Below are 25291 nucleotides of genomic sequence, written 5' to 3' on the forward strand. Positions count from 1 at the left end.
TTGTTTTGAACCACAAGGAATTATAATAAAAGAACACACACTAGGGTTTATCATTACAGACTGCATGCAGCTACAACAAAAAAACAAAAACAAACAAACAAAAACTCCCCAATCATCTACAAATAGATGCAAAGTGCTTAGTTATCTCATGAAGAATTACAGGTTCAGTGCAGCCCCTCAACAATGAATTCAGGGAACAAATTTTCCTGTGTTTCTGGCTGAGATACTGCATTTCCCTAGGTGGTGTCAGAAAACAGCTACTATTAGAGGAACATACTACTCACTACAGAAATTACACACATATTGAAAGAGCAAGAAATAAAGGAAGTTGGAGGATGAGAAAGGGCTACTAGCCGAAGCAGTGGCCTGACTGGACAGCAATAAGCTTGGAGGAAAATCTAAAGAGCTGAGAGGGTCTGACCATGAGGGAAGGGGTGACAAAGATGTCAGTGGGTACCATCACCTCTGATGAAGCTGGATGTTTGCTTTGGGGCAAATGTTAACTGGTGGTATCAGCAGTTGGGAAAATAAATTGAAAGCTGGAGCCACCAAGGCCTTCTGCATCTGTCTCCTTGACTGCCTGCAAATTGAGAGCACTACTTTGCTTTAGATCAGTTCTAAAATGGAACCATCCAAGGGAAAGGATTCTGCAAAACACAAGACCTACCTTGACTCAAGTTGACTTAACACAATCCAGATGAACCATCTTTACCTCGACATTTTATCTTTATGCTACAGGGACTCCATAACTCAAAAGTTACATATCAAATTTCCAGCTAGGATCAAGTAAAAGATGAAGTGCAAAATATAAAAATAACAAGATGCAAGTGCCAACTTTCAAGATTTTTTCACAATTACTAATTTCTGCCAAAAAAAAAAAAAAAAAACAACAACAACATGGAATATGGTCTCCAATTTCTACAAACATAGGTTTGAATCCCTATCTTTCAATAATGACTGAAAATCTCAAAAGATCGAGGTTCTCTCAGTAAGAAAGAATTGAAAGGTAGACATTAGGTCAACACTATTGGTCAGTTATCTGCCAGAAAGAAAATCATACTGCCTTCAAAGTGCATTATCATCATGACCACCACATGCTGAATTAATGGAAAATAGAAATCAGTTTAAAATTATCTAATTTTACTCCAGTTGCATACTAAGAAAATATGCTTCATATCAGCAGGAGTCTAAAAACTCTTCTAATGTAAATGAGAAATGCATTACACAAATGAATAATAATTGAAACACTAAACATCAAAACTTTTGTGGGCTAGCTAAAGTAGAGAAATAACTGTCATTTTAAATAGTAATAATAGAAAGAACTGAGAGTTAAGGAGCTAGGAATTCCCTTGAAGAAAGACACACTAATCAAGGCAATATTTTACACCTTTCATAAGATTTCTCTCCTGGCATGAATTTTCTTGTGTTCAGTAAGTGATGTATTCCGTGTAAAGGCTTTCCCACATTGCTTACATTCATAGGGTTTTTCTCCAGTGTGAGTTCTCATATGTGTCCTAACAGAAGAAGCACAACTGAAGACTTTCTCACATTGCTTACATTCATAATGTTTTTCACCAGTGTGAGTTCCCACATGCCCTCGAAAATATGAGGAACACCTGAAGGCTTTCCCACATTCCTTACATTTATATGGTTTCTCTCCAGTGTGAGTTCGTACATGTCTTCGAGAGGCAGAGGAACAACTGAAGGCTCTCCCACATTCTTTACATTCATAGGGTTTCTCTCCGGTATGAGTTCTCATATGCAGTTTAAGAACTGAGGACCAATTGAAGGCCTTCCCACAATTCTTACATTCATAAGGCTTCTCTCCAGTATGAGTTCTCATGTGCGCCTTAGTGTGCGAGGAACATCTATAGGATTTCCCACATTCCATACATTTATAGGGTTTCTCTCCAGTGTGTGTTCTTGCATGCTTAATAAGAGATGAAGAATAAAGGAAGGTTTTCCCACATTCCTTACATTCGTAGGATTTCTCTGCATTGTGAATCTTCATATGTCTTCGCAGCGATGAAAGAAGAGAGTACGGTTTCCCACATTCTTTACATTCAAAGAGTTTCTCTCCATTGTGAGTTGTCATATGTGTATTAAGGTTTGCATGAGAACTGAAAGCTTTCCTACATTTATCACCTTCATGAGTCTTCTCTCCAGTGTGTATCCTTGTATGAATTCTAAGCTGGTAGGAATTAATAAAGGCTTTTCCACATTCTTTACATTTAAAAGGTTTCTCTCCAGTGTGACCTCTTACATGTACCTCAAAGGATGAAGAATGGATAAAGGCTTTCCCACATTCTTTACACTGATTGTGTGCAGGCTGACATCCTATGTGAGTGTTAAGGGATAAACGATCCACGAAGGCTTCTCCACGTTGATTGCATTCATAGGATTTTACTCTAGTAGGATTTCTCTTATTCACAATGAGATCTTGAATCTGGCTGAAGGATTCTCCACATTCAATACCATCATTATTTTCATACAAGCTCTCCACCAAATGGCTGTTAGAAAAAAGGAACTGCATTAATGATTAATAATTTATATCTTAGTGACTTATCAATGTTTATAATGACTACTAAAAGTTTATCCTTTTCAGTGAATATGTATGTATTCTGCCTGACAGAATTGTTTCACAGAATATGGTGACTGCTCTGGTAAAGGACACTTTCATAGGCATTATTTTCAGTGTTCTTATATATGTATGGTCTTACTTAATAACCGCTTCTAATTATATTTCCGACACAACAGCTGCATGGCATTTATGGAAATATTGCCCCATGTATGTTCTCTAGGAATACAAGTTCGTATTTCATATACATATATTCATATATAAACATACATATATATTTACACACACACACACACAGTGTCAGCATCCTAAAACTCTCCAGAAACAGTGCTTTCTCTCATGGGATGTCACTCACCTCAAATGCCCCTCCTGGTTCTTGTGATGTGCTTTGCTGCAATGTGATTCCCAGTGTTCTCCTAAAATACAGCAGGAAGAAGAATGCTTTGTGAATCTTGCTACTTAGTGTTCACTGGGTATTTCTGGCCAAATGTATACAGTGGAAGATTCAACCCGTTGGTTTTAAGTTGAATGCAACCATCTGAAACAACCGGTAACAAAATTTAACTTCTTGGGAAGGAAATGTTGCAATGAAGGAAAGGAAATAGGTAGGATATGTGGATTTTTTTTATAAGTTGTCAATTTTATTAGCAATTTTTATAAAATTGACCTATGAGCAAAGAAAGACCTTAAAGAGGATCCAAATGGTCAGCAATAAACTAGAAATACTCCCATGAAAATTGAGACTGAAGGTGACATAAATAGAATGCTATCAGGGAAGCAAAGTAGGATGAGTATGGACAAAGTCCATGTGGTTGTCTGAATCACATTCCCCCCAAAAATCCATGTTCAAATTTTAATCTGCATTCCTGTGGGTGTGAACCCATTTGTCAATAAGACCTTTTTAGATACTATTAGTTAAGATGTGGCCAAACTGAATCACGATGGGCCTTAATCCCTATGACTGGAGGCCTTTTAAAAAGAGAGGAAATTCAGTTGGAATCAGGAAAAAATCAGAAAGTCAGAAAGCAGTAAGGACAGAGAACGTCATGTGAAGAAAGAGACAGAGATTGGAATTATGCATCTACAAGCCAAGGAACGCCATGGACTACAGGCAGCCAGCACCAGAATACTAGTCTCTGGGAGAAAGCAAGCCTTGCCAACATCTTAATGTGGGACCCCCTCTAGCCTCAAAACCATTAGCCAATAAATTAATGTTATTCAGCCAAAATCAGTTTGTGGTATTTGAGTCAGAGCAGCTTGGCAAACTAAGAGAATGCATGAGCCCAAAATGCAAGCGCTGCAGGAGGAAGAGTGGGAGGATTTTCTCTGAGGACAAGCAAACTGTGGGAGGATGGATAAAAAGTCAAAAAAAAAAAAAAAATGGTAAGGAAAGAGAGAAAACTCAGCCTCTTCAGATAAAAAGATGAATTTGTTTTCCTAATTGATATTTCCGAATACAATGCCCCCAAACAAAATCTATCCCTCCCAAAGACACACAACAATTTAAGGAGACCAAAAGCCATAACCGAGAGAGAAACAAAAGTTCAGTTTCATTCAGACACAGAGAAATTATGAGATTATAAACTCCAAGAAGACTGTGACTTTTTCTGTTTTCTTTAGCAATGAATTCCTATTCTTCACCCAAGTTCTGGAACAAGGTAAGTGAATAAATGAAGGAATGAAGCCATCCTTACCTACTGAAGCCAAGTGCCAGAAGGTTTCCAGCATCACATCTCTGTAGAGGTTCCGCTGAGCATGATTCAGCAAAGCCCACTCCTCTGGGGTGAAGTCCACAGACACATCCTCAAAGGTCACTGAGTCCTAAAAAGCCAACAGACGCTAGGTCAGTGAGGGCCCATCTCCCCCATTGTGGGTAGGAGAAAGGGCAAGGCTGGCAACACTTAGGAACTGAGAGTCAATTCATAGCAAGTTCACACATGGTTCTTGTGGCCTCCAACACCCAGCAGGGAATATGACTCATTGGAAAACAAGAACCTGCAAACGCTACAGCAAATATCCGATTTAATAAGGTGAAAGGTAAAATTGTTCCCACTGATATCAGGAAGATGAGAACAATTCACAGTACATCCCATCCTACAATGGACTGGAGAAAGTAAAGGAAATAAGATGTAATGATTTGGCAGGGGAAAAAATGATATGTCCTCATATGCAAATAAGGCTTTGCATATACAAATCCAAAGATTCTACAAATACATTGTTAAAATTTTTAAATCAGTTCTTTTTATGTTATCATGAAAAATGTATTTTAATAGATACCATTCCAGTTTGCTAATGCTGCTGTTCTGCAAAACACCAGAAATGGATTGGCTTTTGTAAAGGGGGTTTATTTGGTTACAAAGTTATAGTCTTAAGGCCATAAAAGTGTCCAAGGTAAGGCATCAACAATCAGGTACCTTCACTGAAGGAAGGTCAATGGTGTCCGAAAAACCTCTGTTAGCATGGAAGGCACATGGCTGGCATCTGCTGATTCCGGGTTGTGTTCCACCTCCTCTCTCAGCTCCTGTGCATTCTTCAAAATGTTGCTCTTGGGGCGTTTTGTCCTCTCTTAGCTTCTCCGGAGAAAACTCTGGACTAGCAAAAGTCTGCGTTCAACAGCTGTCTCCAAAATGTCTCTCCAAGCTGCAAATGCTCTCCCAAATGTCACTCTCAGCTGCGCTGAGCTCCTTCTATCTGTGAACTCTTTTATAGGACCCCAATGATTCAATTAAGACCTACCCTGAATGGGTGAGATAACACCTCCATGGAAATCAATCCAACCAAAGGTTCCGCCCACAGCTGACTGAGTCACATTTCCATTAAAACAACCAATAGGTTCCAACCTAATCAACACTAATATGTCTGCCCCCACAAGACTGCATCAAAGAACATGGCATTTTGGGGGACATAACCAAAGTGGCACAGATACCATTTAAAATAGCATTTAACATCAAATGCATAGTGATAAATCTAACAAGGGTTGTACAAAAGTCCTATAAAACAAACAGTGAAATGTAATTGGAAGAAATTTTAAGAAAGATCTAAATTAACGGAGACACGCTAAGTTCATGGACTGAAAGGCTCAATGCTGTAAGGATGTAAATTCAATCACAAATTCATCTGCAGATTCAAGGCAACCCCAAATGATTTCTTATTTTGGAACTTCACATGCTGATTCTAATACAGGTTTTACATGAAAGAAAGTCAAGCCACTGAGCTATTTACTGAAAGCATAAGAATTGCAAGATGCTCTTCTACATGGCTGTGAAAGAGCAGTGAGAAATTTAAAAATCTCCTCATTTATTATCTTAACCTCTAGGAAGCTTGGTGAGTCAGACAAAAAACAAATAAAATGATGTGTCTTACCACCCAGAGGAGTGAATCTCCCTGGCAACGTGGAATATGACTCCCGGGGAGGAATGTAGACCCGGCATCGTGGGATGGAGAACATCTTCTTGACCAAAAGGGGGATGTGAAAGGAAATGAAATAAGCTTCAGTAGCAGAGAGATTCCAAAAGGAGCCGAGAGGTCACTCTGGTGGGCACTCTCATGCACACTTTAGACAACCCTTTTAGGATCTAGTGAATTGGAACAGCTAGCAGTAAATACCTGAAACTATCAAACTACAACCCAGAACCCATGAATCTCGAAGACAATTGTATAATAATTGTATAATAATAATAAAACTTATGAGGGGTGACAATGGGATTGGGAAAGCCATAAGGACCACACTCCACTTTGTCTAGTTTATGGATGGATGAGTAGAAAAATAGGGGAAGGAAACAAACAGACAAAGGTACCCAGTGTTCTTTTTTACTTCAATTGCTCTTTTTCACTCTAATTATTATTCTTGTTATTTTTGTGTGTGTGTGCTAATGAAGGTGTCAGGGATTGATTTAGGTGATGAATGTACAACTATGTAATGGTACTGTGAACAATCGAAAGTACGATTTGTTTTGTATGACTGCGTGGTATGTGAATATATCTCAATAAAATGAAGATAAAAAAATAAATAAATAAATAAGGGGAAAAAAATGATGTGTCTTCCATAAGGAGAATAAATTCTTTAGGAAAAAAATTGAAGATTAGCCAGAATTAAAAGTACGGAGAGTTGCAGAACTACTTATGGTATTCAGAGTTGGCTTCCTTGAAAAGAAAAATATGAGGCAAGATTTCAGGAAAGTCAGTGGAAGCAGCAGCCAGACGTTACACCTTCAGGTAGAAGTGGGCCTCGGATACATGAGGCACAGCCAGAGGCCAGTGGGGCTGGAGCACAGTGAGATGAGGGGAAACACCAGCAGAGGAAAGTGGAGTGATGGGTTTGGTGGGCTCATCACTTTGCGGGGCATTGGTTGGCCTCTTTAAGGACTTGGGCTTTGCCTTTGTGAAATGGGCAAAATGAGGCATGATTTCATCTGGAAGCTTTCAGTTGTATTGAGAACAGAGTGTAGGGGGCAGATGTAGAAGCCAGGAGATGTGTTATGAACCACAATGTTCCAGTTTGCTAATGCTGCCATTTTGCAAAACACCAGAAACGGATTGGCTTTTATAAAGGGGGTTTATTTAGGTACAAAGTTACAGTCCTGAGGCCATAAAAGTGTCCAAGCTAAGGCGTCAACAATAGGGCACCTTCACTGAAGAATGGCCAATGGCGTCTGGAACACCTCTGTTGTCTGGGAAGGCACATGGCGGGCATCTTCTTCATCCCAGGTTGCATTTCAAAATGGTGGTTCTCCAAAATGTTAGTGTCAGCTTTCAGCAGCCATCTTCAAAATGTTTCTCTTGGCTGCAGCTGCTCTGAGGTCTTTCTGTTTGTGAGCTTTTACAGGGTTCCAGTGATTAAATCAAGACCCACCCTGAATGGGCAGGGCCACACCTCCATAGAAACAATCCCATCAACAGGTCACACCCTAATCAAAGGTGTTAGTAGTCACATCTCCATGGAAACACTCAATCAAAAGGTTCCAATCAACACCAATAAACCTGCCCCTAGAAGATTGCATTTAAGAACATGACGTTTTGGGGGACAGAAAATATCCAAACCGGCACACATAACCAGGTGAGAAAAAGGTGGGTCAGCCTGGTGACTGCAGCTGACTGCTGTGCAGGATTATAATTTGAAGTAAGAGTTATAGAATTTCTTGGCAAAGTGAAGTTGGGCAAGACTGAAAAACAGGAGTAAAGGATGCACCACATTTTTGCACGGGAATCACTGGAATGATGGAGTTTCCATCAGCTGAGATGCAGAAGGTCACACCTCCATTAGGTCCCTGGGGACATGAGTTTGCCTTGGGGCACACTGAGACGGGATGAGGATAAAATATCCACTTGGACACAAGCATGATGTTTTTAAAAGCATTAGTCATAATAGCAAAAATTTGAAAACACCCAGACAGCCACCAGCAGAAAAATCAATAAATGATAATCGTATATTCCTACCAGCAAATAAAAGAGAATAATAAAGGTGAATGAACTGCAACTCCAGGGAGACTGTGAAATAACTGTGAACAAAGGAAACTTAGCATAAAATAGTACAGTGTATTCCATCTACATACCATATAAAACATGCAAAGTTAAAACATATTTAGGGATGCTTTCTTACATAATAAAACTATAAAGAATGATCTTCATCTATTTAGAGTATTGGCAACAGCTGGGGGCACCTGCCAAGGGGAATCATTTCCAGTGGGGTGTGTGGTGTGAAACCATGTTCCCCGACAAGGATGAAAAATGTTAATTTTTTATTGTTTTATGTGACCCATACCTATATCTTACACATTTTTCTGCAAGTATGTTATATTGTACAATAAAGCACTCTAAAACCAATTCATGTAATTTAGCTAATCATCTTAAGAGTTACATAAGACCATTTTATAATAGTCAACAGGGACACAGGAAGAGCATTTGGGAGTGGATGGTAACTTGCACACCTGATAAAAGGCAAACTGGTAAGAGCATGTTCCAAAGAGGATATTCAAGTGGTGTGAAGTTCACTGCTTTCTCCAACAAAATTAGCTACAAAAGAAGGATGCCCATCACCTCACTCCTGGTTAACATTGACAGGAGAAAGGCATTGCAGTGCCACCAGAAAATACACAGGAGCACAAGAATTAGAAGAGAAGAAACACTTGTCTCTCTGGATAGTTGGAACAACTATACATGTAGGACTCCAAAAGAATAAACTGATAATCACAGAACCAGATTTTTAGCAAGATTCTAGCATAGAAAGTCATTAAAAAATAAATTTCATGAACTTTCTCACAAATAGCAGCATCAAGTTGGAAAATTGATTTTTTAAAAGACACACAGGATGGAAAAAGCAGAAGTCAAATAGTAAGTCTAATGAAGGATATGAAGTGTCCATAATGGAAAACTTTTTAAACTTTATTGGATAAAGTCAAAGCAGAAGGACATAAATTGAAAGGATGGCTCATATTCTTCGGATGAAGTCTGTACCACCAAGCTCTCAGTTCTCCCCTAACAGTCATACAGTTTCATAAGTTTCCACTCAATCGTCAACCAGATTTTCTAGGACTTTAGTAGCAAAACAAAAGAAGCCAAACTTCTCTGAAAAACAAGTTGGGGTCTTATGTAACAATCTTAAGGTTTTTAACGCTAGAATAATCCAGAAAGTCTGCCATCAGCAGAGAGGTAAAGAGAGCATTGGAGTAGGAGAAACCAAGATGGCAGCTAGATGAGACAGGGCTAAGGAACACCTCCATGGAAAACACTAGATAAGGACCAGAGAGTGACCCAGAATACTGGTTACAGCGATGTGCCAGCTGGACGAGATCTGCTAGTTCCCAGGGGCTGTATAAGTGGTGAAACTGGGAGTCTGCATTCTGAAATGAGTGAGTAAGCTGGCTGGAAGTCCCACAGCCGCACAGCGATCCGGGGAAGCCAGGGTTTGGCATCTGGAGACCAACGGGTTCTTTTAATAAAAAAAAAAGGGGGGGGGGACCCAGGAGCGGCTGCAGTGCAATCGTCGGAAACACGCAGTAAAACACGGCAAGAGGGGGCTGGGCCGGCCTCTCGGTGTCAGGCCTGGAAGATAGCCCGCTGCAGATATCCCGGGGGCTGGGGGACGGAGTGGAGAGCCAGAAGCTGAAAGAATCCCCGCGGCTAGCAGCTCGCTCCCGGGAGGGCTGGGTAAACTCCTGCCTGGGGCCGTACCCACAGCCCAGAGCCCTGCCAGTTGTCCCGGAGCTGGGAAAGAGGAACTGTGTGAGGAGGGGGGTGTGGAGACGCCCCGTTTGGCCATTTTTGCTTCAGGCTGAAAGCGAGCCGGCTCGGCTCCGCAGCCCGGGGCTTCCCTGGAGGGACAGTGCGCACTGATGACGTAGCATGGCATGCCCTCAGCAGAGGTCCTGGAGGAGCACAGCTGGGCGGGGGGACCCGCTCGGGGATCCCAGCGACACTACGCCAAGTCCGGTGGTTTGTGAGACAGCGAGAGAGAGGGGCTGGGGCTGAAATGAAATGAAGGCTTGGGCTCTTGCGGCAGCCTTGAATCTCCGGGAACCGGGGGGATCTGAATATTGAGGCTGTCCATCCTCCCTGACCACCCGTACAAGTGCCCTGCATTCAGGGTGGACGGCTCCAGCAACACACCCAGGCTGAGTTCTCTGGCTGGACCCCACAAGAATCATTTCCCCACTCATGGCGGGGACAAGGCGGAGAACTGACTTGAGAGGTATAGGTGACTCACAGACGCCATCTGCTGGTTAGTTAGAGAAACTGTATGTCACTGAACAGTGTTTCTGAAAAATTAGATAGATAAAAATGTTTTTTTTACAAATTAAAAGAACCCTGTCGAGCAGAGCAAATGCCAAGAGGCCAAAAACAACAGAAAATCTCAATGCATATGACAAAAACAGATGATATGGAGAATCCAACTCCAAACACACAAATCAAGTTATCAGAAGAAACGAAGTTCCTCGCAGAATTAATCAAAGAAATACAATCAAGGAACGAAAAAATGGCAAAGGATTTAAAGGACATCAAGAAGACCATGGCCCAGGATATAAGCTACATAAAGAAGACCCTAGAAGAGCATAAAGAAGATATTGCAAGAGTAAATAAAAAAACAGAAGATCTTATGGAAATAAAAGACACTGTTGGCCAAATTAAAAAGACTCTGGATATTCACAATACAAGACTAGAGGAAGCTGAACAACATCTCCATGTCCTAGAAGCCCACAGAACAGAAAATGAAAGAACAAAAGAAAGAATGGAGAAAAAAATCGAAAAAATCAAAATGGATCTCAGGGATATGATAGATAAAATAAAACGTCCAAACTTAAGACTCATTGGTGTCCCAGAAGGGGAAGAAAAGGATAAAGGTCTAGAAAGAGTATTCAAAGAAATTCTTGGGGAAAACTTCCCCAACCTTCTACACAATATAAATACACAAAGCATAAATGCCCAGCAAACTCCAAATAGAATAAATCCAAATAAACCCACTCCGAGACATATTCTGATAAGACTCTCAAATACTGAAGAGAAGGAGCTAGTCCTGAAAGCAGCAAGAGAAAAGCAATTCACCACATACAAAGGAAACAATGTAAGACTAAGTTGTGACTACTCAGCGGCCACCATGGAGGCGAGAAGGCAGTGGCATGACATATTTAAAATTATGAGAGAAAAATTTCCAACCAAGAATACTTTATCCAGCAAAACTCTCCTTCAAATTCGAGGGACAGCTTAAATTTTTCACAGACAAACAAATCCTGAGAGACTGTGCCAATAAAAGACCTGCCTTACTTCAGATTCTAAAGGGAACCCTACCAACAGAGAAACAACAGAAAGAAAAAAGAGATATAGAGAATTTTAACAGAAATATATAGTACCTTACACCCCAAAGCACCAGGGCGCTCATTTTTCTCTAGTGGTAACGGATCTTTCTCCAGAAGGGACCATAAGCTGGGACATAAAACAAGCCTCAAGAAATTTAAAAAAAAAAAAATTGAATATACTTAAAGCACATTCTCCAATCACAATGGAATACAAACAGAAGTCAATAATTTTTGAACCATAACTCCACTATTTACTTCCTACATGATATAAATTATACAAACTCTAATGACAAATCAGTGGTTTTGAACTCAATGTAAAATGTGTAATTTTAGACAACTATATAAAGGTGGGGGAATGGAGGAGTATAGGAACATAGTTTATGGGTCCTATTGAAGTGGAGGTGGTATCAAAGAAAAACAAGATTGATATGGATTTAAGAGGTTAATTTTAACCCCCAGAGCAAACACAAAGAAATTATCAGAGAATATAACCATAGAGATGAAATGCAGAGTTCAGGTTAAGAGAAATGGGGGAAGGAGCAATGGGGAGTTAAGAAATGAGGGTGGAGTTGCTGTCTGAGGTGAAGGGAAATTTCTAGTAATGGATGGTGGGAAAGAGCATTACAACATTCTAAAGGTGATTAATCCCACTAATGGAAGGCTAGGGAGGCGGTGGAATGGGAAGATTTAGGCTGTCTATATGTTCCCACAACTGAAAAAAAAAAAAAAAAAAAAGACAGTTTAAATAGATGATTGAATGCCAAGGATGAACTTGGATGGGATTGGAGGATAGAGGACAGGTGGCTCAAAGGTACACAGTTGAGACACAAGGTAAAGGAAATATAGAATGTAAGCTTTGTATCATTGTTGAATCTCTTGTACTCCGTAGCTGCGCTTAATGGGATTGCATAAAAGAATGTTCTTGTTCATGGGAAGTGTATTCGAGAATTATAGTGTATGTTCAAGGATGTGTGCAGCTAACTCTCATGTTCAGAAGACAGAGCAATAGATGATGGATGATAGATAGGGAGGGAAAGAAACAGCGATGTGACAGCATGTTAAGGTTGGTGGATTGAGATATCGGGGGAGGGGGGTCAGAGTAGGATGGAATTCTGTGTTTGGGGTTCGTATTGTTTTTGCTACTGTACCTATAACTTTGAATTTATTTCAAAATAAAATAAAATAAAAAATTAAAAGAGAGCATTGGAGAGGCCCTGAAGCCTGTAGCAGCCTTGTGGGCACGGAGGTGTGACTAATGACAGGGAGGCTGCGCAGAGCAGACAGAAATGGCAAACACTCTAACAAATGGGAGAGTGACAAACTGTCATTTCAGTGGGAAAACTGATTGCATTCCCCTCTATTCCATGAACAAGAATCAGTTTATTGTAGATGCAGATGTTAAAAACAAAATCAGAACCACTAGAATGGCCACTATTAAAGAAACGGGGAATAGTGTCGGAGAGCGTGTGGAGAAACAGAAACCCTGGCACACTGTTGGTGGGAATGTAAAATGGTGCAGCTACTGGGGAGAACAGTTTGGTAGTTCCTCAGAAAGTTCAGTATGGAATTACCACATGACCCAGTAATCCCACTTCTAGGTATATACCCCAAAGAATTGAAAGAAGGGACTCGAACAGATTTTTTAATACAATTTTATTGAGGTATAATCACGTAACAAATACACAGTATCGTCATAAGAGTTGTGCTTTCATCACCACAATCAAACTGAACATTTTTATTACTCCAAGAAATAAAATAAAAATTAAAGTAAAAAAGAACATCCAAAACATACCACCCCTCTACTCCTCCCATTGTTCATTTACTTTTTTTTAATAGTTTGAGATATATTCACACTTCCCACAGCCATCCACAGTGTACAATTACTCACAGAATCATCATATAGCTGTACATTCATCACCAGAATCAATTTTTGAACATTTTCCTTACTCCAAAATAAAAATAAAAGCAAAAAAGGACAACTAAATCTTTCCATCCCCTCCATCCCACCTTATTCATCTAATTTTTGTCGCCATTTTTCCACTCATCTGTTTATACACTGGATAAAGGGGGTGTTAGCCACAAGGTTTTCACAATCACACAGTCATATTATGCAAGCTACATAGTTATACTATTGTCTTCAAGAATCAGGGTCACTGGGTTGCAGTTTGACAGCTTCAGGCATTTCCCTCTAGCCATTCCAACACCCTAAATACTAAAAGGTGATATCTATATAGCGCATAGGAATACCCTCCACAGTGACCTCTCGACTCCATATGAAATCTCTCAGCCACTGGAACCTTATTTTGTTTACCTCTCTTCCTCCTTTTGGTCAAGAATATCCCCCTCATTCCCACAGCGCTAGGTCCAGGCTCATCTCCAGGAGTCATTTCCCACATTGCCAAGGGGATTCACACTCCTGGGAGTCCGACAGATATCTGCACGCTGACGTTCATTGTGGCATTATTGGCAATTGCCAAAAGGTGGAAGCAACCCAAATGTCCATCAATAAAGGAATGAATGAACAAAATGTGTTCCATCCGTACAATGGAACGTTATTCACCTGTAAGAGAAATGAAGTTCCGATACTACATTACAACATAGACAGACCTTGAAGGCATCATATTGAGTGAAATAAGCCAGACATAAAAGGACAAATTTTATATGATCTGTTATACAAAATAACCAAAATATGCAAATTCAGAGTTAGAAAGTAGAATACCATGGGGGGGGCAGCATTCAGGGAGCAAGGAATGGGGAATTAATGCATAATTGGTACAGAGTTCCTGTTTGGGGTGATAGAACTTTTGGTAATAAACGGAGGTGATGGTAGCACAATATTGCAAATGTAATTAATAACAGTGAATTGCTTATTTGGAAGCGGTTAAAACGGGAAATTTTAGGTTGTATATATGCAACCAGAATAAAAAACTTTAAAACCCATAGAACTATACAACACAAAGAGTGAACCCTAATGCAAACTATGGACTACAATTAATAGTAAAATTATAATAATATTGTTTCATCATTGTACCAAAGGCACCACACTAATGTAAAGTGTTAAAAATAGGGGAAAATGGCAGGGAGAGTATATGGTAACCCTGTATTTTCTGCGTGATTTTTCTGTATACCTATAGCTTCTCTAATTTAAAGAAAAGAAAAAGCAACAGTCTTAGAAGTTACAGACAAATATTTTTATGGCATAAGAATAGGGAGAATTTTATTATGTACGAAAAAACACAAATGCATAAAGGAAGAGATTGACAAATTCAACCATATTAAAATTAAGCAAATGAAAAGATAAACAACAAACTGGAAAAAAATATCTTCAATACATACAAATATAAAACAATTAAGGGTGCAGAGGGGGACATGGCATAGAGAGGTGTGGAATTTAATCAGTCCTCTAGAGCAACTAGTAAATAACCAGGAATAACTAGTAACAGCTGATGGGACACATCCGTGAATGGACACACATTGTACACCAGCCTGGAATGGCTGGAATGGCTGAGACTGCAGCACAGCATAGTAAGTAAAGCTCCACAAACCCGGAGCTGACGCCCCTCTCACCTTGGGCATGGCAGGCAAAGCTGAAATAGGGAAAGTAACTCAACCAAGCTCCAAATGCGGTTTTAATTAACAAATCTCGACTACTGAATACAAGCTATAAGCACAGATAATCCCATACGGAGCAGGGAGGGAAGCAGGTTCCTTCCAGCAGGGAGGAGGCAGGGCTGATGGGAAAAAAAATACATAAATAAATAAAAATAGAGACTTTGGGAGACAGATGAGCTCAGAATACTGGAAGATGACTGTGTCCCAAGAAAAGGGGCACAGAGAACTGGGTACCAACTCCAGTAGACAGGCAAAACTGGGGGGCTGGGCTCCTTTTCCTTTTTTTTCCCTCTCACTCTAAGAAGCCCATTAGAGAAAGCCTCAGGCATCTTCAATTCCCTGCTGACCCAGGCAAGGGTGGAGTTAACGGACAAAAGAAGAATTAAAATGGAGAAGATAACTCCCTAGGGGGTGCATTTCCCTAAGAAAAGGGGGTGGAACCAGCTTAAGTGGCTGACCTCCATCAGAGAATTCAGACCCCAGGGCCTGGGGGAAAACAAACCAACCAATCAGAAACAACTTAAGCTTGGCTCCTGACAACCTCAGCTCCTCGCCAGGAAAGTTTCCACTCTTTATACCAGTGGGGAGCTGCGGGCTGACAAACACCACCTGCTGGGCAGGATAGGAAAAGCACAGAGTCTAGAGGCCTCATGGGAAAGTCCGTCAATCTTCCAGTACTCACCCTCAGGGAAACCTAATACTGAATACACAGCCGCGTCCTGAGATCTGAGCCCCTCTGGTCTGAGAAAATCTGATTGGGTAATCAAGGAAACCAGATGTCTAGACAACAGAAAATGAAAAGTCACACTAGGAAAAAACGAATATGGCCCAGTCAAAGGAACAAACTTACACTTCAACTGAGATACAGGAATTGAAAAAACTAATTTTTAATCAAACAAATCTCCTAAACCTACTCAAAAATCAATCTAAAAATCAACGAGTTGAGGAAAGATATGGCAAAAGAGATGAAGGATATAAAGAAGACACTGGGTGAACATAAGAAAGAAATTGAAAGTTTTAAAAAAACAATTGACAGAACTTATGGGAATGAAAGGCACAAACCAAGAGATGAAGGACACAATGGAGACATATAGCAGCAGATTTGAGGAGGCAGAAGAAAAGATTCATGAACTGGAGAACAAGACATCTGAAACCTTACACACAAAATAACAGATGGGGAAAAGAATGGAGAAATATGAGTGATGTCTCAGGGAACTGAGTGACAACATGAAGCACATGAATGTATGTGTCATGGATGTCCTGGAAGGGGAAGAGAAGGGAAAAGGGGCAGAGGCAATAATGGAGGAAATAGTCACTGAAAATTTCCCATCTCTTATGAAAGACATAAAATTACAGATCCAAGAAGTGCAGCAAACCCCAAACAGAACAGATCTGAACAGACTTATGGCAAGACACTTAATAATCAGATTATCAAACGTCAAAGACAAAGAGAGAATTCTGGAAGCATCAAGAGAAAAGTGATCTATCACATACAAGGGAAGATCGATAAGACTATGTGCAGATTTCTCAGTAGAAATCATGGAGGTAAGAAGGCAGTGGTATGATATATTTAAGATACTGTAAGAGAAAACCAACAACCAAGAATTTTATATCTGGCAAAACTGTCCTTCAAATATGAAGGAGAGTTTAAAATATTCTCAGAGACAATGAGAGAGTCTGTGAACAAGATACCTGCTCTACAGGAAATACTAAAGGGAGCATTACAGACAGATAGGAAAAGACAGGAGAGTGAGGTTTGGAGCACAGTTTTGGGAGATGGTAGCACAATAATGTAAATACACTGAACAAAGATGACTGTGAGTATGGCTGAAAGAGAAAGGTTAGAGGCATGTAGGATACCAAAAGGAAAGACGGAAAATAAAGACTGGGACTGTACAGCTTAGTGAAACCTACAGTGGTCAATGATTGTGATAAAACGTACAAATATGTTTTTACAGGAAGCAGAACAAATGAACGTCAATTTTGCAAGGTTCAAAAAAGGGGGTGGTATGGGGGGGGAAATACAATCAATGCAAACTAGAGTGTATAGTTAACAGTAACACTGCAACATGCTTTCTTTAATTGTAACAAAGGCAATACACCAAAGCTAAATGTCTATGAGAGGGGGACATAAGGGAGAGGTATGGGATTCTTGGTATTAGTGTTGTTGTCTGATTTTTTTACTGTATTTTATCTTTTCTTCTGTGGCTTTTTAGTTGCCACTTCTTTTTCTTTTGTCTTTTTACTTTTTTCGCCTCTTCCTCTTTCTTTGTGGCTGTATTTTATCTAATTCTAATTTTCCTTTTATCCTTTATATTATTCTCTTGTTTCAATTCTTTCTCTGAATAATGAATAAATGTAAGTGCTAATTGTGGTGACAAATGCACAACTATATGATGATACTGTAAGCAACTGATTGTACACTGTGGATGACTGTATGGTACTTGAATATATCCCTATAAAATTGCAGGGGAGAAAAACAGAGGGACACAAGTGCTGGAGGGAACTTGGAGAGAGAGAGATGTATGTATTCACTGTTGGTCAGTAAGTAGAATGGTGCAGCCTATCTGGGAAACAGTGTGGTGGTTCCACAAGAAGCTAGGTATGTGGGTGTCACAAGGTCCTGCAACCTCTTTATGGGGTATGTACTTGGAGGATCGGAGAGTAGGAACATGAATGGACATTTACACAGTGGTGTATATGGTGGCAGTATTCACGATTTGCAATGTACGGAGGTCATCTAAGGGTACACTGATTGACGGACAGAATGGTGCACTATGGTGTGTGCATACAATGGAATACTGAGCAGGTACAAGAAGGAATGAAGCTGTGAGACATGTGAGCTGAATGGATCTTGAGTACAGTATTTTAAGTGAAGCACACTAGAAATCAGAGGACAAACATTATAATGCCTCACTAACATGGACTAACTATAATATGTAAACTCTGAGAACTGAATCTTAGGGCACAGCTTATCAGGGGAATGCTTATTGTAATGGTCCTGAGACTGTAAGCTCTTACGGCAGTCCCAGCTATTCCTGAGTTGTAATGGTTATCTCTAAATCCTGAGATGCAGAGCTCCTTGGGTATAACATGGTTGGTCTCTGGAACTTTAGGTATCTGTTGTGGCATCCAGGACTTGGAGTTAGAGCTTGGCAGCTATGAATGTCAGTATTTACCCAAAACGCAACAGTTGGAAGAGCTGAAAAAGAGTCCAGACTTCAATTAGAGATATGAACAAAGAGGATCTGGTTAGGACTAAGGCAAATCAGGCCCAAGGGTAAAAGACAATACTGACTGGGTTTTCAAACTACAACTTTTGTGAGAGACCAAGGGAGATATTTATTTGGTGCAGGATCTTTATTTTCTGTAGCACACAGAAAATTTAACCTGTATGATCAGTTTGTTTAAACACCATAGGCACATGGAGCTGCAAAACATTGACCTTGATTCTTGAAGGCAACTGTATAACCTTATAGCTTGCACAGTGTGACTGTGTGATTGTGAAAACCTTGTGGCTCATACTCCCTTTATCCACTATATGGACAGATGAGTGGGAAAAAATGGGACAAAAATTAGACGAAGAATAGGGTGGGATGGAGGGGATGGAAAGATCTAGGTGCTCTTTTTTGCTTTTATTTTTATTTTGGAGTAACGAAAAGGTTCGAAATTTGATTCTGGTGATGAATGCACAAGTGTATGATGGTGCTGTGAACAACTGCACACTGTGAAAGACTGTTGGGTGTGTGAATATATCCCAATAAAACAGTATTTAAAAAAATAAATGAACAATGGGGAGGGGACGGAATGTTCTGGATATTCTTTTAATTTTAATTTTAATTTTATTTTTTGGAGTAATGAAAATGTTCAAAGATTGATTGTGGCGATGAATGCACAACTATATGACGACACTGTGAACAACTGATTATACACTTTGAATGTATGTTATGTGACTATATGTCACTAAAATAGCATTAAAAAAAGTGCAGAGGAAAAAAATGAAAAGACAAATGAATAAAAATTGGGAAAATGACAAAAGCATATTTCACAATAAATGACCACATATGAAAATCCAGCCAACCTCATTGGTAATGAGAAAATAGCCAATAAAGTTTCAAGTAGAGCCACCTCACACCCACCAGAAGAGTAAAAATTAGTAAATTAGATAATCCCCAAAGCTGATGACGGCAGCAAAGCTATGCACAGGCGTTGGGAGGGTCAAGTCCTACACTCCACTGGCATTTCCTAGTAAATTTGAACTTGATCATGACCTACAACCCAGCAATTTTTCTCCAATATGTGAAGAATTTATGGTGGATTTGCACTTGGAGACTAAAACAATAACAACAGGAGCAGCATTTTTCACAAGAGCAAAACAGACTTGAAACAACCCAACACGTAAGTACTGGAAGGGATGAGAGCATCAGATAGCCCACAACCTCGGACACCAGCAGGTGTGATGCATACAGCAGGCAGGGGGCAGAGAAACCACGGAAAAGCCATTTCAGTGTAATCTCATTAACATTCATTTTGAAAATGCATGAGTCAAAACTAAATGGGGTAAGGCTTAGGGATAAAGAATAGATGGTAAAGGTAAAAAAATAATAATAACCAAGAATCAAGAGACTGACAACTGTCCAAGGCCCCTTTACTAAACTTCATGGTGAGTCTACAGATGTTTACATTGCTACTATCTATAAAACCATAAAATATTTTATGCATTCTTTACTAACCACATTTCACAACGAAAATTTTAAAGCACTAGTTAAATTTGGAAAGGAACATTTTGCAACTAGGCAACCTCGATTTTGATTCGGTCTTAGTTTGGAGAAGTCTTTCAAGTTTTACAACCCTGGACTATTGAAACTGTCTATATTCGGTGGAGCAAGATTTGTCTTAGCAAGAGACTGGAAACAAGCCAAGTGCTTAAAGAGAATCGGTTACGATCAATTCCATCACCCTGGGCATCTTTATAAAATGGGAAAGGATGCGCTCTGTATTACTAATACGAAAAGATAGGCAGGCTATATCATACAACAATATTAGCAAACTGTATTGCAACATGTACATCATTTTATCTTTTCTACAGCAAAAGTGGGAAAGAAAAATATTAATTTGTTTAAAGTTGTTTCTAGTATAAAAGAAACAACTGGAATTAAAGGAATTATTAAATTCCTTTAATAATTTTTAAAACTGGTTTTATAATTATTAAGTTAAAGGAATTATTAAAACCGGTTTTATTACTAGAAGAAATTTTTAAAACTAGCGGCCTGAAGATAGCGGGGACAAGAGGACTGTGGGGACAACAAGAAGCTGAAGTCAGACTTTCAACATGTCACATAGAAATTTTTTTTTAGGGTGTGCCATGAATTATTTATTTAAAACAGAGAAATTTATAGAAACCATAATTTATTTTTATGTTTTTTTTTAATTGGAAACCACTTTTCTATGTAGAAGTAGCCATTCCAAGAGTTAATCCAATAAACACTAATGTTTATGAAAGTGCAAACCTTAAAAAAAAATTTTCAAATCTCTTTGAAAACAAAATGACGTGTCATCAGCTCGTGCTTTCGCTCTATCTGAAAAACTGGGGGAGTATTTTCGGGGATAAGGAGCATATTTAATGCATTAGGGCTTGGCACCTAATCTGTTCAGTGTAATAGGATTTTCAAGGATTCACAGAACCTTTCAGTAGTTTTTGTTACATCAGTTAAAACAGAAATCCAACTGCTTTAGAAATAGTATTGGCTTCCTCCAGGAACACATGCATCCCAAAGCTGATCTAAAAAAAAATGTAAAATCTGAGAAAGTAAGTACACTCATCTCATATTCTGAGCTCTCTCACAGAAAAGGAAGCAAAATTGTTCGGTTCCAGAATCCTTTGGTCTTCTATCTTGTCTCTCAACCAACTTAGATTTTGACCCAAGAAAAATAAAAACCTTACATACCCAAAGAAGGAATAAAATTACCAAATGCTTGGGGAAACTGGGTGGTTATATGGCAGCAAAAAAGAAAACAAAAGCCTCCTCCAAATGCAGTTGGCCAGGGAAAACCCAAATTCAGAAAGTTAAACACATCCCCAACCTGGGGTCCCAAACTCTCACTGCTGATCTCCAAGCCCCCGAGGGTTGGGGGGAACCAAGCAGCCACAGGACTTAATTCCAGGAGCTCCACACACCCTCCTCTCCTCCTCCAGGCCTCAATTCACACGGATGAGGAAACTCTCACCAGGAGTTCAGCTTAGGATTTGGACCCAAAGGAACTCTCCAATCAGAAATCCTTTCTCAGGAGACAGAACCCACAGGAGCGTTTTGCCACCATCTGACCTTCATAGACTTTCCAAATTAGCCCAAAGTGCGCTCTGACTGCACTGACTCAGTGGATGCAAAATCCAAACCCCCTGTTCTGGAAACAGGCTTGAGACAATGGTGACCACAACCTCCCAGAGGACACCACCCCGACGCATCTGTGCGTGACCGCCAGCTTTCCCAGGTCTGCGGCTTCTCTCCGCGCAAAGGCGTCTTCTGTCACTGGCGGGGGCAGATCAGGACACTGCTGCAGGGGCCCAGGAAGAACCAGCCGGGCCTCCACTTACCTCCCTTTGCAGGCTTGGGGTCACTGGCCTCTGCTCCCCAATGAAGGTTTTTTTGCTCGCTTTGGGCTAATACTGATATTTTAAATAAAACTCAGTGTTTGAAGAACCCAGCAAAATCACTCAAATCCAGTGTTTACATAAAAAGATGAAAATCGTAAGAGCTCTTTTTGTAAGCTCAACAAGAAAAGCACAAGTGTCCAACCCTTTCAGGCAACAATGATGTCGGTGAATTATACCTGTTTTTGAAACAATTAATCATATTGTAACGCTTCTAAATGTCGCATGGGATTTAGCATTCCTCTCTGAAGTCCAGGATAACAAGAAACAGAATAGAATGATACATTGACACAAATTCTCCACCCTGCAAAGAAGAGGAAGTGGTATTTTGGTGACTCTTTGTAAATCATCAATTTATCTACTACACTTTTTGTTAAGTCGTAGTCTTTTTTTCTGCATTCATAATAGAAGAAATGTTTTCTCTTATTTCTCTGAGATTCTTTTCCCCAGTAGCATTCTCAAGGCCAAGCCCTGGAGTTCCATGTGTTATCACCCAATGGAAAAGATCAGAGAAATTACTACACATGCTCCAGGGGAGAAAAAGATAAAGAAGGATTTTTAACAAGTAGAATTTAAAGCTGGACTATTTAATACTTTTTTGGAAGTTTACCTCTTTGTTGCCTCTTCGGAAATATTTGATTCTATCTTTCAAACCCTATTAATTAAGGATATTTCCGGTTTAAGGAAAAACTGAGGTTCAGATAAGTGAATAAATCTTTTTGAGACTCGCAGGGAGGGGCAGGGCTGAACGGGGACACAGACAGGCCGGTCCCAAGTGTTGGCCCAAGTCAGCTCATCTGACCACAGGGACACTCCCTGCCATCTAACTCTCACCGAGCGCTCACTGCCCATCCTCCCAGCCAATGACAGATTGTGCCCCTAACATGCATCTGTAGGGAATTTTGCTTTTCAGGTTTCGTACCACCTCACTCAGGTGGGTTTTCCTTGTCCTTTGGGTTAGTTTTTCTTCCTTCACTAGTGTGTTAGAACCTGGAGCGCAGGGGGCATTTCTGTCTTCTCCCTCAGATCTCACCATCCGGGTGTCAGAGAAGGCCAATGGCCCAAGTGTCTCCAAGGAAAGAAAACCTGAGTATATCAATTTCCTGTAGCTGCTGTAACGAGGTACAAAGATTTATTGTCTCTCAGTTCTGGAGCCCAGAAGTCCCAAATCAAGGTGTGGGCAAGGCCACACTCCCTCAGAAGCCCGTAAGGGAGGGTCCGTCGTTGCCTCCTCCAGTTTCTGGTGGTTGCCGGGATCCCTTTGTATCCTTGGCTTGTAGATCTGTCCCTCCAGTCTCTGCCTCCATCATCACATGGCCTTCTCTCCTTTGGTTTCTCTTTTCCTCTTCTTAAGAAGACACCAGTCACATTGGATTAGGTCCATCCTAATTCAGCATGACCTCAGCTTGAATACGTCTGCAAAGACCCTATTCCTAAATAAGTCAAATTCACAGGTGTGAAGGTTGGGACTTTGACATATCTTTGGAGGGGACATAATTCAATCACTGGGGTTGAGGGAAAATAGTTGTTCCAAGATATTGCCTTTTTAGACAGAGGATGTAGAGGGAGATTCCTCTCAGCCCTAGGATATCCCAGCAGCTTTCTCTGAGTTCCCAGCTCTGTGGGACTGATGTTCTCTTAATCTCCCATGAAAGATGGATGCTGTGGGATGATCCAGGATCATCGCCAGGAAGTTCTGAGACCCAGGACTAGAAAGAGGCAGGATGGCAGGCTAAGGAGACTGATCAACCAGTAAGATTTCAAAGAGGGACCTCAACCCAAAGAGGTTCTGCTAGCATGTCTGTCCCAAAGGAAGATTCTGAGAGCAAAGACCCAAGGGTTTTATACAGTGAGGTTTCAGGTGATATTCTCTGCTTTCCTCTCATGTAAAAAGTTCACAGACAGAAAACAAATCTTTTAAGAAGACCCACCCATTGCTCAGGAGAAAAATGATCATTCAAATAATGCAGTCTATTACAGTGTAGCACAGGAAGACAAATAGTTGATGGTGACGATGTGCTCTGGAGTAGGGTAGCTGGCATTTGGGGACGTGGGGAGGTACCTGGGATTACAGGTATTTAATGCTAGCCCTAAAATGAGCTAGAATGGGGAGGGCAGTGTCGTGGATTTCAGACCCGGATTCCCATACACCTGAATAAGTCGGGGAAACTGATTAAAAGGGGAGAGGCTGGCAGCTCACAGACCACCCTGCCGGGCTCGCCCCAGCCCGGCTCCGTGGGGAGGTCCTCGGTGCCTCTCCACCCACGACCCCACAGCCCAAGTCGGGGAACTCCCATGATCCCCGGCCTCAATCTGTCACCAGGATGAAGTCTGACCAAAAAAAAGCTGTTCTACCTAACTTCTGCTTCTGCTTGAGTTGGGCTTATTTCCAGAAAAACACAGCAAGCAAACACCTGCTAAGGAAGCCGTTGAGAACTGCAGCTCCTCCAAGCCTTCCTGGTGAACCACAAAGTCCCCAGCCAAGGAAACAGCAAGAACCCATCTGGGCGCCAGCCACAAGTTCCCTGCCAGCGAGGGAAGCCCCCAACCCTGACCTTACTTCATGAAACCCCACTGCCCGCGAGCCAGCTGTGCGCACCCCTGGACGCCCCTATAAAAGGACCACGCTCAGCTGCCTTAGGAGAAGGTGCTTTTAGGACACGAGTCCACCCTTCTCCATTCTTTGGCCAAAGAACACAAGTTCTGCTTTGCTTCACCGAATCTGGTTTCCTTCTATTGTGAGAGCCACACCGCACGGGGGGCCGGTTTCCGGGGGCGACCCAAGGAGGGTCGGGAACAACCCCAGGGCCGGGGCGGGGCGAGGGGCTGACCCCGAGAGGGCTCCGGGCGGGCCGGGGGCGCAGGCCCACCTGGGCGCCCGAGTGGCTGAGGCCGGGCCGCGGGGCCGGGGACCCGGAGACGAGCGCGGAGGAGACCGGGGCCCCGAGCACAGCCGCCTCCCGCCGGCCCCCACCCGCTCTGGGGCGCCTGGCCCCGCGCACTCACCATCTCCCGCCTCCCGGGGTCTCCGCGGCGTCCTCCCGGCAGCCCCCGCGGCCCGCACAAGCAAGAAGGCGACGGGGGCGGGGCAGACGCGCTCGCGCCGCCGGAAGCAGCGCCGACGCCGTAGCGGGTTGGCGTCGCCCCGCCCCTGGCGCGGCTGATTGGACAGTGCGCCAGACACCACCCCTGAGGCCCTGAATGGATAGTGCTGGTACAGCCCTCGGCGCTCTGATTGGACCACGGAGCCTCTGATTGGTCATTACTCTCCCCGCGCTCCCGGGGCCTGGGTGACAGGCGTGGTGGGCGCACACGTGTCCGCGCGGGCGGGGGCATCTTGCTTCCCGCGACAGTCGTGTTTTGCGGGAAAAACTTCCTCCCGACCCCGCGGCCTCTAGCGTCTGCCGGCAGCTCGGCGGCTCCTCCTGGACGCGGGGCCCAGAGGTGCGCAGGGAATTCCCGGCTCGGTGTCCAGGGGAGCAAACCCCTGGTCCGGGGCAGCAGGGGAGCCTGGGCCGCGGGGGCGGGAGGCCTGATCCTCCCCGGGGATTCAAAAATAAATAAGCCTCGGTGGAAATGGAAAAGGGAAAGTGCTTTTACTGAATACAGAGCTGGTAGAAGGTGTAAGTTCAGGCATTTCCTCGTAATAGAAACTACGTC

General features: G+C 41.8%; 1 protein-coding gene across 1 annotated transcript; it reads right to left on the minus strand.

The window, feature by feature from the left end:
• On the minus strand, positions 1–24707 carry LOC119525418 (zinc finger protein 14-like). The gene is made up of 4 exons (XM_037824155.1): positions 24638–24707; positions 4273–4399; positions 2934–2994; positions 1–2510 (listed from the first exon to the last, which is right to left on the minus strand). The coding sequence occupies exons 1-4, from the start codon at positions 24638–24640 to the stop codon at positions 1391–1393; spliced, it is 1311 nt and encodes a 436-aa protein (XP_037680083.1). The 5' UTR covers positions 24641–24707; the 3' UTR covers positions 1–1390.
• Positions 24708–25291: the final 584 nt, after the last annotated feature.

The sequence above is a fragment of the Choloepus didactylus genome (assembly GCF_015220235.1).
Source record: "Choloepus didactylus isolate mChoDid1 chromosome 25 unlocalized genomic scaffold, mChoDid1.pri SUPER_25_unloc1, whole genome shotgun sequence".
Taxonomy (NCBI): Eukaryota; Metazoa; Chordata; class Mammalia; order Pilosa; family Megalonychidae; genus Choloepus; species Choloepus didactylus.